Source organism: Anoplophora glabripennis, unplaced genomic scaffold (assembly GCF_000390285.2).
Source record: "Anoplophora glabripennis isolate ALB-LARVAE unplaced genomic scaffold, Agla_2.0 scaffold1318, whole genome shotgun sequence".
Lineage (NCBI taxonomy): Eukaryota > Metazoa > Arthropoda > Insecta > Coleoptera > Cerambycidae > Anoplophora > Anoplophora glabripennis.
The window spans coordinates 1,530-19,119 of record NW_019417413.1 but is presented as its reverse complement, the minus strand read 5'-3'; the positions used below and the strand labels follow the sequence as shown (position 1 = coordinate 19,119).

General features: G+C 32.7%; 1 protein-coding gene across 1 annotated transcript in view; it reads left to right on the top strand.

Moving 5' to 3' along the window:
- LOC108916203 (fizzy-related protein homolog) overlaps positions 1-17,315 on the top strand; it is a 73,036-nt gene extending 55,721 nt beyond the window's left edge. Inside the window, exons 2-4 of the mRNA XM_018722409.2 lie at positions 6,948-7,446; positions 13,521-13,811; positions 16,583-17,315. Coding sequence (XP_018577925.1) covers positions 6,948-7,446; positions 13,521-13,811; positions 16,583-16,869 — 1,077 coding nt within the window. The 3' untranslated portion in view covers positions 16,870-17,315. The remainder of the gene's footprint in view (positions 1-6,947; positions 7,447-13,520; positions 13,812-16,582) is intronic.
- The last annotated feature ends 275 nt before the right edge of the window (positions 17,316-17,590 follow it).

The following is a 17,590-nucleotide window of genomic DNA, read 5'->3' as shown; positions in this document are numbered from 1 at the left end:
TAGAGATGTGTAGTTCGTGAACGAATAGTTGAAAAGAACTATTCACTTCCAACGAACTGAACGAACTGTTTCATCATTCTTTCAATGTATAGTTCGTTTTGAACTGCGAACGTGCGCGTGCGTCTAGCTAGATTATACTATGTTCATAGGTTGAAACCGAAACCAACCGGTGATGCGATGAGGATCGTGCTACTGTCGCTGGCTACTGGAGATTTAAGAATTGAGAGATGTATAGTTCGTGAACGATTCATTTCGAACAAATTATTTCAGTATTCTAAAAACAAACCATTGCCGCTGCCGCTGTCAGGTGTCGATGCTGAGCTGAGCAGCTCATTCGTGGTGGGGAAGATAGGTAGTAAAATTGATTCAAGGCAAAAGAACTACAGTTCATTTCGAACTGTAAAAATGAACTATTCTTTGAAGTGAGTAGTTCACAAATGAACTATTCAGCAAAGTGAACTGCAACGCCCATCTCTAACGCAAAGCAACAAAGTTGTAATTCCAAATAAGATTTAAATTTGGTACACAACACAGATTATAGCTTGTCTCTCTCTCTCTCTCCCTCTAATATAAATGTTATAGATAGAGAAAGATGGTCTTCTTCCAATTTTTTTCCTTTACGCAATCATTTACACATAATTTCACTACAAGGTGCCCCTTATGACGTCACAGCCGTTTTGAAATATTATAAAAAAATCAGTTTTAAATAATTATTTTAAAACTGTTCCGACGCATTTCTCAATCTCTAATTGTGCATACACACTAATTAATACGTGTAGAATTATATTAGCTACTTTTTGAAATTTGGTCAACAACCCTATTATAATCTTTGTTTTAACTTACTTCAGTAACTACATCTACATCTCCGATATTATTTTAAATACTTTCTGTTACTTTTTCTGTCGTTGACCATGTTTTTTTTATAATTTATTGTTTGCTGGTTAGTATGTGGTGTGAATAGAGCGATTATAATAATATTTAAAAATAATAGATTTACCTGTTACATCATACATGCATATTGAAGTTGACATGTCTCAAAACAAGTAAATATTGGAAAAAACTTTATATTACAAAAATTACTCAAAATCTAACGATCTTTCAGATGGGCCGCATTTCCACTTTACAGGAATCAAAAAATATATTAGTTTCGCCTCGCCATCTATACGAAAAGATTTGAACTAACAATTCTAACTGCAATTTGAAGCTATTCGGGACCTAACCACCCCATTTTCCGGAGCAGACCCTGTATAGGTGTATTTCTTTCGTAAATGTGTCGCTTAACTAAGTATATGCATACTTCAACTCTCTGCAACGGGCAGACATGCATTAGTAGAAAATTTGTTTAACATTTTACTATTAGGTATACCTTTTTTGGTTTTCAATTTACAGCCGCTATTCCATATTTTTTTTGGAAACTGAGATTCTGTATCTCCTAAGGGGTGAACATTTTACCAAGGTCATTTTTATGCGTGTTTAGCTGTAGATTCACTGATACCATTTCTACTATTTCTTTTGAAAACGCCATGTATGTGTATTATCGTTTTTGAATTTTTAACTCATTTCATAAATTTGTTTTTCTTTTGTTAAACTGTGAGAACAAAATACGGTTTTTTTGTTTTTAATATTATTTCACCCTGGCGCATCCGGTAAATTATAGAAATAATTGATTCTTTTCGAGCACCTTTCCATTCTAGACCAATCTCTACTACTAACTAAAATTAAGTTAGAGACCTCTTATTGGTGGAATCTCCAGATCACCATTTTGCCAAATTCAGAGGCGCGTTGCCTCTGAATATTCTGGTCAAATTTTATGTAAATAATTACATATGTTTTTGCAAGATGTCAATTTTGATTAGGAATCACTTCCTAAAGTTTGTTCAATGTGGATGTTACAGTTAATCATCCAAAATATTCACAAATGACAGAACATATTCTGAATAGTTATCAAGTTCTTTTAAAAGCGGAAATGGTTTCATAATTTTTTAAATAAAAATAATACCTAAATGTAATTTTTTATATAAGATGTATTATTTATAATGACAACATATTTTAACAAAAGTTTTCCATGTTTTATGGGGAAACACTGGTTTTTTCCAATCCTGAATTTTTCGAATATTTTGTACCTTTCGAGCTACCTCCGAAAGTGACGGATGGAATTTGGTCGATTTAAAGTCCTCTAAGCCTATAGTATATTTGTATAATTTAAAGAAAAAATATTGTATACAAGGTGTTTCGCATAAGAACCAATACAGTACAGGGACATGTAGGGGAGTCCAAAATATGGTGATTTAACGCAACTTACTTTTATACTAAGCTGCACCGTTGAGAAGTTATAGGCCTTGAAAGTGAGGTTTCAAATTTCGAAAAAAATCACTATCTTAGTTATACTTGAACTGAAAAATCAAATTTGGTGCACGGTGTGAGTGTACAAAGAGCAATCGACAGTAAGTAGAGTTCAATTGAAACATTTTTAAGGATTGATTAGGGATGACGCATTATTAAAATGCGATAAAAATTTTTAACCCGTTGGCGGTAATAATTTTTTAAGTCCGTCAACGGGTAAAAAAATTCTAAATTCTGTCACTTTTTAATGGTGCATCATTCCTTACCAATCCTTAAAATGTTTCAATTGAACTCTACTTAATGTCGATTACAGGCCCGGATCCAGAGACTGGTTTTGGGGGTGGCGCAAAGCACTTCTTTATCATTATCATTATTATTATTATTATTATTATTATTATTATTATTATTATTATTATTGTTGTTGTTATTTTTTTGATGACGTAAGGTGTAGGTTAGGAAGGGGGACTTGCATTAATATCGACTAACTGCCTGTTGTCGTTTGGAGAAGTTGAAGATCTTTAAAAAATGTTGTGCTTTGGGGGTGGCGATCGCCACATCGCCACCCCCTCTGGATCCGGGCCTGGTCGATTAATGCTCTTGGTACCAAATATGGTTTTTCTAAGTTCAAGTATAACTTGATATATTGATTTTTATCGAAATTTGAAATCTCACTTTCAAGGCCTATAACTTTTCAGGGGTGCAGCTTAGTATGAAAGTAAGTTGCGTTAAATCATCATATTTTGGGTTCCCCTATATGCCCCTGCTCTGTGTCGGTTCTTATGCGAAATAATATACAGGATGTAGATAGATAGATTTTCAATATTCTTATCGATGTATGATTATGAAAACAAAGTAGTCAACGAAAACCATTGTGACAGAAATTGGATTTTTTTTATTGAATAATCGCCTCTAGGCCTATAATTTCTTTTAATGTACGTAAAAGTATGTTTTATTATATGCGAGTCATGTATTCATAAATTCTAACATTCAGGAAAGAATAGTGATTTTAAATTTTTGTCTATACCCTGACAGTTGTGGCTGGATGATTATTATTTCAATCAAGTTATCAATTTAAGCTATTTAAATAGCTATTTTCAAGTTAAGGCATTTATAGAATTTATTTCACTATTGTGCTCCATTATAGTGTGTAGTTGACAACTTAAACACGACTCATTTGTAACATTATTGACGTAACCAGTAGTGATTAATATAACAACGCCAAATTTAGAAAAGTAAATTATTTGAAAAAGAAATAAAAACTCGGTCAGTTTGAAGGAGTAATAGTTCTTTCAGTGAATAGAATTTTCCCTATCAACGTAATGGGACAACTGAATATACTAAAAGGACCATAGGATTTTTTTATATATTGTATAAAGAGGAAATTGAATATTAAACCTACCCTAAACTTTGAACTAAACTGTGTTCGCCTCTTGGGCTTTTCAAATTAAACGAGTAATATGGAAAAAATATGATTGATATTAGGTGCACTGTCGTCGATAATAATCAGTAGATAAAAGTCAGTTTTCCTATAATTTTTCAGAAACATCAGCTATACAGATGTTCAGTTTACAGGGTTCTTTGTTTACAGTGGTTATCAGATATGTTCTCTTCAATTAAAATAATTGTGCCATTAACATAGCACGTCCAGTTATACCGGAAATAGTTGTCAACTTCGTTAATTTAAATGGAACAAATATTTGATACTTGTAGAATACTATAACAACTGCACCAAGATTTGCCTTTCAAGACACAATTGATATAATTTTTAACGTAATATTCTTGAGAATGTAAGTAAACCCTAAATATCTGAGAAAATTTAAACTGTAACCCCTACAATGCCTATATCGGTGAAAAAAGAATTTGATTTTTTATAATGTGATGCAAAAAATACAGGGGTTCCATTTGAATTTAAAAAGTGTCGGTTTTATGTTTTCAAAATGTAACATAAAAAATGAGACACTTAGTATAATTATTTTCCGATAATTTTGCAGAAGGTAATGCATCTTATAATCTTTGTATATTCCGAAAAGCAAGTGTAAGCTTCCAGAACGAAGAAAGATATGAGGAATTTTCGAAACGATTGCATCTGTCAAAATTTTTATAAAATGTCGATTATCTCGAAAACGGTTATATTTAGGTACTGGAAAGCTATAACATTGTGACAATTTTAATTTATCTTGTTAATGCAATAATATATAGGTGTTCCATTTAAAATAACGAAGTTGACAGCTACTTCCGGTAAAACCCGGAAGTGTTACGTTGATGGCACTATTTTCATTGAAGAGAACATATCTGATAACCCTCGTAAATAAAATTCCAGAGTCATTTTGTTTTTGGTTCCTCTGAAACGTTTAATAGGCAAAAACGCTGACAACTGCGGAGAGTCGCTGTAACAAGTTCAAAGTGTATGTTTTTAATTGATCTTGGACGATTGGTGTGTCCGTTTCTCATTTTTAAAGAATCACAGAGTCCTCAGAAATTATTTTTTTATTTGGATGGGGGTTTTTAAAGTTTGTCGCAATATGGCCATTACGCAACCTATAATAATTAATGGTTAATGTAATGGATTACCGTTTTAGTTTTGTAACGTTACCGTTAGATGTCGGTATTTATGCATCACTGAGATAGTTTTATGTACTTCATTGTGTTGTAGTATACTCAATTCAGTTTTCTTTATTGGTTCTAAAATGACAAAGTATTTACATAATACAAAATAAAATAGAATGCGTGCTGAAGTGAGTGACTCCATATAAAAATTGCATATAATATAAAGGCCGTGATAAGCTGTTTTTATACTTTATAGACACTTGATGATTCATGAAAGAAGTATAAACTTTAGGATATTTTCTTACATATGTAATTAGTGTAACAATGACATGACGATTTAGAATCTAAATATACCCTTACAAATTTTACCGGATCAGAAATTCTAATATATTTCGTTGGCTTGTCTGAAGCTAAATATTACGGTTTCTGTCTTGGTGGAATTTAAATTTAGTTGAGTCAACAGAAGCTATTAGTTCAGCATTAGTTCTAGTTGACGGGCATTTTCTATTAAATCGAAATTATTAGACTGTGATTATATTTATTTTTATTATCGGCAAATTAAATAGTCAACTAAAGTAAGTAACATTGAATAAGGTAAATCATTGATATAAATTTAGAAGAGAATCGGGCCAAGAATTGATCCTTGTGGTACTCCTGTATTAACACCGAGATATTTGATGTAGGATTATTAAAGATGACTTACGGTTGATTATTGTTACTGTGAAAACATCATATCTATGATAACACCGGCACGCAAAAAAGTGATATGTACCTTTGATTTGACCCAATAGTCTTTATGTATTTTGAGGTGCTGAATCCCAATCTGAAGTCCGTTTAGCTCAAACACCTCCAAAATTTTCAGTAATGGCAAAAATAGCGAAAAATCAGCAAAAATCCCGTCAGTGAGAGCAAAAAATTAAAAAAAAATTGTGAACTTAATCAAGTGGGTTTCTCATCTATTTTGTTGTGCTGAATCCAAATCTGAAGTCTTTTAAGCTGCACCCCCCCCCCCTCGAGATTTTGCAAAAATTGCAAAATAATCGAAAAATCCCAAATCATGTTAGTGAGCGCAAAAAAATTCGAAAACTTTTTTTTTGACGTTGATCAAGTGTGTTTCTTATGTATTTTGATCGCTGAATTCGGGTCTGAAGTCTATTAGTTGTATCCCTCCACAGATTTTGCAAACTAAAACGAAAAAAAAATAGCTGAAAATGGCAAAAAACCATATTAATGAGAGTGAGAAAATTTAAAGAGGTTTTCTTGATTGGATCAAGTGTTCTTCATAAATGCAAAATTTTTGAGCAATGAGGCTCAGCAGATTTTAGATTCAAATTAAACTCGACAAAATTTCTGAGAGGAACACTTGATCTAATCTAGAAATTCTCTTTCTAAATTGTCCCATTCTCATTAATATGATTTTTTGCCATTTTCAGCTATTTTTTGCGTTTATTTTTTTGCAAAATCTGTAGGGAGATATAGCTAATAGACTTCAGAGTCGAATGCAGCCATAAAAATACATAAGTAACACATTTGATCAACGTAAAAAAAAAATCTAAATTTTTTTGCGTTCACTGACGTGATTTTTGGTGATTTTTTGCTATTATTTTGCAATTTTTGCAAAATCTGAAGGGGGGAGCAGTTTAAAAGACTTCAGATTTGCCTAACGGGATTTTCGGGAATTTTTCACTATTTTTTGCGAATTACTCAAAATTTTGGGGGTGTTCTTGTGAATTGGTACACCTTTAGTTATTTTTAAACAATTTTGAGCAAATGGAGCAGACTGCTAAGTTTGAATATACTTAATTTATACTAAACTGCATTATTTCAAAACAATACGTGCCTCCTCTTTTTCAATATAACTTTTCATATGTCATTTTGAGAATTTCTGGTGAATAGTGATGTGTATGTAACACATTCACTTTGATGCATTCAGACAGCACATGAAACAACATTGTTGCTATAACAATACTGTAGTCATATTCATCCGCAAAATATCCTTCCTGCATGGGACAATAACATTAGTGATATTGCTATAACTTTATGTAATTTTCTTGCAGAACGAGAGAACGCCAGTCAAGAGCCAATCTAGTCCGTACTCCCTCTCACCCCTGAGCACCAGCAGCCAGCGGCTGCTCCGATCCCCCCACAAGGCTACGAGGAAGATCTCTAGGATACCCTTCAAGGTACTGGACGCCCCCGAGCTCCAGGACGACTTCTACCTCAACCTCGTCGACTGGTCGGTCCAGAACGTCCTTAGCGTCGGCCTCGGCAGCTGCGTCTACCTCTGGTCCGCGTGCACCAGCCAGGTGACGCGGCTGTGCGACCTTTCCAGCGACGGAAACGTCGTCACGTCGGTGGCGTGGAGTGAGAGGGGACACTTGGTCGCCGTCGGCACGCACAACGGTTACGTGACGGTGTGGGACGTCGCCGTCAACAAACAGGTGAATAAACTTCAAGGGCACACGGCTCGGGTGGGCGCGTTGGCCTGGAACGGGGACGTACTCAGCTCCGGAAGTAGGGACAGGCTGATTTTGCAGAGGGATACCAGGACGCCACGTAAGTACAATACAATACTCTTACCTTTATCTGCATATCGTTCCAATTTTTCTCCGTTGTTTTCAACAAATCACAAAATTTTTGAAGTCCTTTCATTGTAACTAGGGTTCAGGGATATGCGGTTCGTATTTGGTTACACATAATGACCGGTCAACTGTTCCATGTTTATTTTATTAATCCAACGGGAAGGAAACCCAATTTTAGGACGAATAAGTACCTAGCAATACAAAAACGATAACATTACAAAAAAACACAAACAAAACTATAAATTAAAAATGCAGTTGTCAATGAATAAGAACAGTACGTGAATGTTAATTTTGACAAAAAAAAATGAAGGAAATGACAAAACATCTAAATTATGAGAGTAGAGAACTCTTTTAAGATCTGCCAAAGCAAAATTGAATTTGAACTGTTCCCAATGTTAACATAACTAATTATTATTTGGTGACCAATGCAAAATATTGGTGTGAGAGGCTTCAAATAAGTTATTACATCATTTAGTCTATTAAGGCGATAATTGATGTGCGGTGTAAACATAATGCAATCGATATTGCTTATCACAATTTTATATAGGAGCATTACAGACTACATTATTCTTCTCTTAATACGGCAGTACATATCTTGAACTTATTTCCATAAGTAAATCTTGTGAAAAACTCGGATAAGACTTATCCAAAGTTTCCAATTTAAAAATCTAATTTGCGCTTTTTGTAATGATGTTATGTTACAGCTATAATAAGAAAACCAAGCTACAGAGGTCCGATTTGAGTCCAACTAAATTTGTAAATTATGTACGTAGATCGGAAATATTCTCGAAATCTACTATTACTCAGAATAAAACTCAAAATTAACTGTGCTGCATTTTTTGCGGTTAATATGTATGTCTTAATATGCGGAGGGTTGATTTGGGGGGTTGAAAAGTTATGAAAAATTGTATCATTGGGATTTCTGGCGAAAGTTCACGTCAAGCAAAAAAGTATCTAATACAAAAAATCTTTTGTACTTTTGTAGATGTCATTTTTTAACATAACCTCAAAATTTCCGAGAAAAATGCGAAAAACAGATTTTTTTTCTGATTTTTTGTTTTTATTTCTCATTTCTGCAAAAATAATTTAATTTTGACGAAACCTGGTGAAAGTATACCTTTCTCTGTCTTAAATAACCTCAAGTTCCTGAGATTCATTTTTTTCGGCCTGACACTTTTTTTTAAAGAAAAATTCTACTTAAAAAAATCATCGTACAGAGTTCTGCCGGTAATCATTTTTTTCGTTTTGACATACTCTGGTGAAATAAAAAAATTTGTAATCACAGTTCAAAAACATGCTCAAAAATGCAAAAAAGTAAAAAATGACTTGCAGCAATGAATTTTTCATTAATTGTTGATAATTTGTTTAAATTTAAAAAAAATGAAAAACTGATTACACCATTCAATTGTACGGAAAAAATACAAAAAAAATTGTCTCATTGTTTGACCCAAAACTATTTTTATACAGTATTGCTATAAACATAAGTCGAATAGTGAAAAAATAAAATAATAATTTTTTCCGTAGGATCGATTAGTGTACTTGTTTTTTTAAAAGTTTGATGAATTCATAGATATACAGTGTGTCCTAGATAAGGATGGGATAGCATTAGGATCTACGAAACGGTAAGAGATACGGGGTGGCTCAGATTAGAAAAAAGTTGTGTTTTTTATACCTAACAATATGCTGTTTAGAAAGTTTTTCTGGCTTTATTTGAAAACGAATTTGAAAATAAATTACATACTTACAATGCCACATTTTTCGCTCTATACAATGGCATTAACATTTTTTTCGTCTTCAAGGGGCCATCATCGGATAATTTTTTTTATATACATCGCTGCTATTTTTTTGACAAAATCTAGTCATTTTTAATTCTGAATTACAGGATATTACTATTGTAATCGCTTAAAAAGTTTTTAGCTTGTTTTAGCTATAATTTAAAATTTTTCCTGAGTTTAAAAGTCAATACCGCACAATATCCAACAATTTTTTACTACTGTTAGCAATACTAATTAGAAATAATAAAACATTTCATAAATTCGTATTATTTTTTTATTAGGTACATCTTTCCGAATTATGCATTAAAAAAAATTGTTGGATATTTTGTGCTGTTTGACTTTTATTCTCTCTCTCTCTCTCCTCCAATAGATATAGGTATTTTGAAAGCGTTCAGAGCCGTACTCAGGAAGAATTTTTAATGATAGCTAAAAACCTTTTTAAGCGAATACAATAGTAATACCATCTAATACGGAATTAAAAATGACTAGATTTTGTCATAAAAATAGCAGCGATATATTTCAAAAAATTAATCTGATGATGGCCCGTCGAAGACGAAACGTCGGATTGCAAAAATGTTGACGCCATTGGATAGAGCGAAAAAAGTGGCAGTGTAAATATGCAATTTATTTAAAATTCGTTTTCAAATAAAGCCAGAAAAAAAATTAAAACGATTTTGCAAAATTTCGGGTTTTCGGATTTCGCGTCAACAGTAGACTTTGCAGTTAATACTTTGTATTGTTTAAATCTCAAATCATCCAGAGATAATTTATCATTTGTGCATTTGTAATTCGACTTAGATGTTTATAGCAATACTGTACAAAAATAACATTTAATAAAATAACATTTTTTCATTCATTGATATTTTGGCTTATTCTTTTATTATTTTGCAATTGGCTAAACACCACCTTTTTTTATTTTGGGCCCCAGCGGTGTACTCTATATGCCTCCCCCAGTTTTCAAAGATGCTGATCACGACCTTCCCGAACCCTGGCCAATTGAGCAGGGTTAGAAGTTCAACGGACCTTAAATTTGGATTTAACACCCTCAAAAATGGGGGGGGCTTAGTTTCGTAGCTTCAATAATTACTTTTTTGCATTCTTTTACTACACTTTATGGAACTCATAGTCCACATGATTACAGGCAACTTTTATTAAAACCATTTTTTATAAATATTACAGTTGCAGAGTTACAGAAGAATCCCTCTTAGGTGGAACACGCGTATATATTGGGTGTCCCAAAATTCAAACATTTGAAGTATTGCCAACAAAAAAAGGTCATCGTGACCGCTAACAGTTCAGTACTACATGAAAGAACAACGATGAGCAATATTTTAAAAATAATGAAGGTTTGGCAATTAGAGTTCGCATTTTTTGTACAAAATATGATCAGAATAGTGATTTAGCTTCATCAGATGTGAAGAGATTATTTGAGCAATTCGGGGAGACTGGATCAATTAGTGATCTTAAACATTGGCCGTCTTTCAACACAAAATATCGAAGCAGTTCGTGAGAGTGTTTCTGAGAGTTCACGAACATCAATTCGGTACTTTGGTCAAGAATTGAACATTTTGAGAAGCTCTCTACAGCATTTTCACACGAAAAATTTGCATCTACATGCTTACAAAGTTCAAGTAACTCAAGAACCGAAGCCTTCTGACCACGCAGAGAGAAGAGAGTTCGTTGAATGGATTATGGAACAACAGTAAGTGGATGCTGATTTTTCGAACAAAATCGTCTTCAGCGGTGAGGCTCACTTTCATCTTGATGGCTTCGTTAATCGACAAAATAGTCACATTTGGGGTTCAGAAAATCCACGAGTGATTGTTGAGAAAGAAATGTGTCCACAACGTGTCAGTGTTTGGTGGGGATTGTAGGCTGGAGGCATCATCGGACCATTATTCTTCGAAAATGCGGCTGGTCAATGGCCAGGCAATAATAGTTAACAGTGTAATCCAGTTTCTTGTACCTAAATTGCAAGATATGGATGTAGACAATATGTTGTTTCAACAAGACATGCCATACAGCCCGAGAAACAATTCAATTACTTTCTCGTTTTGGTGATCATAATAGGTCATCCAGATCATGCGTTTTAACGCCGTTGAACTTTTTCCTTTGGGTTTTTTTGAAGTCTAAAGTTCATTCCAACAAGCCTACGACCACCCACACCTTGAAGGAGGAAACTGAACCGCATTTATGCAAAACAGTCTTGGCATATTTCGACAAACTAGTGCGTGCGTATGTGCCAACAAAATCGTGGAGGCCATGTAGCCGATATGATATTCCATACATAACCCTATACTGTATACTTTACAAAACGATAAAAAATTAACAATTAAAAACCCATTTTCTATCAACGTTAACTTTTTGCGTGAATTTTGGGACACCCTTTATATGAATAATTACATAATCTGAATTAACTATTAATGCAATAAGAAATTGGAATCAGATAGACTGTTGATAAATGAACAATTTCACGCACTAGAATAGATGATGTGAGAAATATATACACATACGCTGACAATATGTCCTCTGTATTACAAAGGCATATCTCATTTTTGCAAGTTTACGTTAGTTAACATTAGCAAATAGAAGAAATTACAACAGAAATTCACTCCTAAGTACAATAAAAAACAATAAGAATTTTTCAGCTTAAACTTATTCGAGATTGTCATCTAATTTCTCATTCAAAACCAGAGGCGGCCTTAACCAATGCTATGCTCCAGGCGGCTGATATTTGCGAGGCCCTTGTTCTTTGTGAAAAGTACGTAAATCGAATGTAGATATTTCCGATGATTCAAGAGAAATGCAAAAGTTATAAATTTTGAGTTTTCAGATATTATATTAAGAGATTTTTAAAAGTATACAAAAACGACAAATTTTTAATAGTGATAAAAATAAGGTACGAGATTCAAACATATTTTTCAATTATGTTTTACAGTCAAATTACAAAAAATATTATTATCCACTGATAAAAAATCAATTTTGATATCGATCATTAAATAAATCTAAATGAGAAATTTTATTTAGGCACTCATTACTAACTACTTATTAAGTACCTATTAATATGTTTACTATGAATCAACCAACTTTATTTTATTTTCATATACCTCTATAACTAATAGCTAAGGATAAAATAAAGTTTTAAATATAAACTGTTTTTTACTCGGGTTGTTTGTGAGGCCCTTGTAAGAGCGAGGCCCCGGGCGATTTCCTTACTGGCCACCCCTTAAGGCCGCCTCTATTCAAAACCCTACCAATTTTACTTGAAATAATTTTTGTCTAGTTATCCAAAGAAAAATGAGTTTAATCTCGAATTGAATTGCAAAGACATACATGAAAAATTTTCTAACCCTATGTTCGGAAGTAAAATTTGCCGTTCTATCTATCCCTGGCATAAAAAATAGGTTACTGCATTTACTATTTTCACATTGACCTTGGCTTGACCTGGAAATCCATTGGCATATTGGTTTCTTGATGTCCTGCAACTTTTATCTGAAATTTTTTATATAGGATTCAATTCTGAAAAGTTACCGGAGTGTTCGGGTGTTTTGGGACATTCTTTATTCCATATTATTTAGTATTAATATTATAGTGTTGTGATATATTTTCTACAAACATGTTCATAGTTTCGTTAGTAAACCGTGCCTGGTTCCATTATTATCTATTTAAAAATACCTAAATAGAGCTGTAATCAGATTGGATCCCAATTACGTTAGTCCAGATCACGTTATAAACTCGACATGTTTTTTAATTTAGTTCAGTTTACTTGAAAGGCTCTAATCTATAGACTTATTCTAATAATTACAGAAGTTAAAAGTCCTAAAAGGCTAAAAATAGATAGTCTAACGACCTAATATATACCTGATTATAATTCGGATCAATTTAGGTACAAAAATATAGTAGGGAACGTTATCAAAAATATCAAATTGTCTAATAGTGTTGTTAAAAGAACACTTATATTTATTTTACTGCTCTGCAGACGCGTTTTACAAAATATCTTTTTGGTACTGCTTTTAACTACTTCAACTTTACAAATGCTTCCTCAAAACGAATGTAAGTCTTAGATATATCATTAGTAACCAGAAAACATGTGTAGGGTTAGCAATTTACAGATAATGAGGCAATTTGGCGAGAGCAAAGTTGGTTAAGAGCTAAACCAAAAAGTTTTTTTGTGAAGAACGCCTGCAACCTGTTCCAAAAAATAACCGCACACAATTTTTGTAAACATCCTTGATTTTCCGTAGCGTTTATTTAGTCTTCTTCATTTCCATAGCGAACGTAACCGAACGAAGGTTGGTGGGCCACCGGCAAGAAGTCTGCGGCCTCAAGTGGTCTCCTGACAACCAATATTTGGCATCGGGAGGCAACGATAATAGACTTTATGTATGGAACATGCAGTCGTTGTCGCCCGTGCAGACTTACACCGACCACCTGGCGGCGGTGAAGGCTATAGCTTGGTCGCCCCATCATCACGGGTTGCTAGCCTCGGGTGGAGGAACTGCTGATAGGTGTATCAGGTTTTGGAACACCCTCACCGGGCAACCCATGCAGTGTGTGGATACAGGTAACGGGAAGCAGATATAAATAGAACACCAAAAAATAAGACGAAATTTTCTTATATGTCATCTTCCATGGACTAATCGTCTTTTGTTTTTGAGATAAACGGCATCAGAGAAATTTTAGCCATATCTTTAAAAAACAATGTATTGCATTGAATTTTCGTAGAGGTAAATTTTGGGACGTACTTAATACGCCAGTGTTGTTAGTTTTTGACCATCTGCTAGAGGTCGCTAGGTACAACCTTACCCAGTGACATTTTGTGAGGTTAGATTTCTTATTGCACGTCAATACGTATGTGCGTAATACAAGTTAGAATATAAATTTCCAATTTAAACAAAAAAGTGTTCTTGCAAAAATCACTGAAAACACACCTTGTTTGATAAATTCAGAATTAACTATCCCAACGTTAACCAGCTCTTGTCTTTAATATACAGAGTGTCTGCAAATAATGGGCAATACTTCAAGGGTAATTTCTTTGGATGAAAATAAACTAACTTAGATCAATTTACTTTTCCTTAAAATGTTACGGGTCTTCAAAAAATGAAACAAAACACGTTTTTTGAAAGCCTAACTTTTTAAGAAATGAACATTGTGCCAAGGTAACTTGATCTAAATCAGTTTACATTCATCCAAGGAAACTAATTATGGTGTACTGCTCATTCGTTTCAGAACACCCTGTACATTAAATAATAAAATCTTATTGACTTTGGGATAGTCAATTGCATTATATATTCTCAAAAGCGATTAATCTTCTGCAATTTAGGGTACTTTTTTTGTATACAACGAAATTGTATATTGTAAAACAAGACATTCATTGCAAAAAATCTAACCTCAAAAAAAGTTATATTATAAAATGTCACTCAGATAGTACCTAGTGACCTCTATAACAGGGGTCGGCAAATAATTTTAGGTGCGGTCCGGATACTTTTGAAAATTTTTAACGAGGTCCAGAAAAAAATTCATATTTCTTATTTTTTTATTTTAATTTGGACTCAAATTTATTCTGCTTACTAATTAAGAACTCAAAACACTCACACAATTGTAAAATACTAGAAAAAATGATAAGATTGGCACTTAAACGTAAAAAACATTTTTAAATAATTTATTTGAGTAATTTATACTCTCAAAAAATTTTTGGCGGTCCAGTATTTTACCTTCCGTGGTCCGGACCTGGACCGCAGTCCGCCAGTTGCCGACCCTTGCTCTATAAGTAAAAACTGACAACACTAACCTATTTAGTACCCTCAAAGACTTATGAAATATCAAAGGTCTGACTAAGATTTGATGTAAAAAGTAATTTTTGATGTCCTGTAGGTATCTATCTTAAAGAGAAAAAAGTCCATAATCCATAAGAAAAAATTGTCTTATTTTTTATGGTCCCATTAAATGTAATACATTTTTGGCACATCAAACTAGTGTACCTTTTTCACGTGTGAATGAGAGTAAAAAATTCCTATTTCTATTTGGCTACGAGTTCTTCGAGAAAGTGAGGTTACGAAACTTAATTTGTTAGTGGGAGCTCTTTGTGGAATTCATTTTATTGTAAATATGCAGGCAGCACTTTGAAATTAAACTCTTTTGTAAATTGTATTGTAAATTACAAATTTTATCTAGAATACTTATCTATACTTTACACAATTTAAAAATGAAACAGTTATGAATAATTCAAATTATAATATCTATAAACCATGTTTTTTAGATAAAATTATTGATATTATGTTTGCTGCAAAGGAAAAAAAATCGTCACTAATATTTTTATCGTTAATAAGTAGTAATTTTTTGTAATTTACGAAGAAAAATAGTCATTATAGCATTATAATTTCAAGTTAACTATTAAATTATCTAGTTGAAATAATATGATTCACATTGGAAAACCAGATTTAAGATATAGATTGGAAGTACACATTTAATATTTTCCAATGTATTCAGTACAAAATATACCACGTCTTACGTTTCTTGTTTTTTTTATTTGTAATTCAAATTGATTTTGTGGCTTTTCTATCAATTACGTACAAAAATAATCCAGTGAAATATATTTACCATCTTTTTCTAGAATTTATCATCATTTAACCTTGATTATACGTGTTTTCCCTTGTATTCAGAAATTACTCACAATATGGCAATATTGCGTAGAAAAATAACATTCATTTGTGCAGGATCGTATCTGACTTTCCCGAAATATAAACGTTTATCTACAACAATTATAAATAATCAATATTTCACGATATAACAGACTAAAAGATATAATATGATGGGCATACCCGCGGCCATGTTTTGACGTTACATGGAGAGTAAATAGCGGTTTGGGATATTATTCTTACCTGAATGCTAACCTATTCTTATAGCTTGACTTTCATTTTTGGTGTTTTCTAAAATAGTGTAAGTAAATTGTATATTTATATTGTGTCTGTCGATGAATAGATCTAAATGAAACTTTTGATTTCTGTGATGATCATTGACGTTATTGTCTATTAATAATAATTTCTTAAAATGCTTATTGTTTTTGATTGTACAACAGACAAATTTCCACTTTCCAAATAGTGACATTTTAAATGTGGCTAATTGATTCATTCCAGTGCCATGTAACATACGTAAAAAAATGTCAAAAGGCTTGGATTTGTTCATGGCATTAATCACTGAAATCACTTTCCACGTGACATCATGCGCCGTGTGTACTGATTATAATTAAAGGGAATATTATATCTTAGTCTTTCATGCTATGTATCTGAAAAGAATTAAATCAATTATGTTTCATATTTTTTTATTTAATTTTAGGTTCTCAGGTTTGCAATTTGGCGTGGTCTAAACACAGTTCGGAGCTGGTCTCCACACACGGTTACTCCCAGAATCAGATCCTGGTATGGAAGTACCCAAGCTTGACGCAGGTGGCCAAATTGACGGGTCATTCGTACAGGGTGCTCTACCTGGCTCTGTCGCCAGATGGCGAGGCCATCGTGACGGGAGCGGGTGATGAAACCCTGCGTTTCTGGAATGTCTTCAGCAAGGCGCGTTCCCAGAAGGAAACCAGGTCGGTCCTCAGTTTATACACGGGGATACGTTAGATTTTCGTATGGCGAATGCCAATATTTACTTCTGTGAAGTATTTTTTTATATTTTAGACTTATACAACAGACTTGTTTTACATTATACTATAAATCTTTTTTTTTTATTTATACTTGTATTGAATTTACACATTTCACGATATATATGATTGTGATAATTATATTAGCGTTTCTAATGTGTACAAATATTATAGCGATTTATTTATTTTTAGCAAGAGTTTCCGTGAAATATTTTATATCGTTACAAAGTAACTTGAGGAATAGTGGGTGAGAAATTATTTATTTGCTTTCGAGAGATGTTTTTGTTTTTTTATTGGGAAATATTTTTGTCTACTATGTGGCATATACAGGGTGTACCATTTTTAGACAAATAACAGATTAAGTGATAAAACGAAAAAGTACTTTAGTACAAAAAAAAAATAATATAAACAATTGCTTGATGTAAAACATGGTTTTTTTAATATATATTTTTTTGTATATTTTGATGATTAAATCAGTTCTTGTAAAAGTAATTTATTTTTTAATGCATTTACAAGAAAATTTAATGTAATATTTAGAATTGTTACACTTTTTTATATAAAAAATAGAAAAACATGATCGTCGATTTCATATAAAAAATTTTTTTCTTTTAAAGGCATACACATTTTGTAATAAAATAAAAAGATTTTATGGCCTTTTATTATGGTAACACTGATTTATATTTTTCTATTTTATCTTAGAG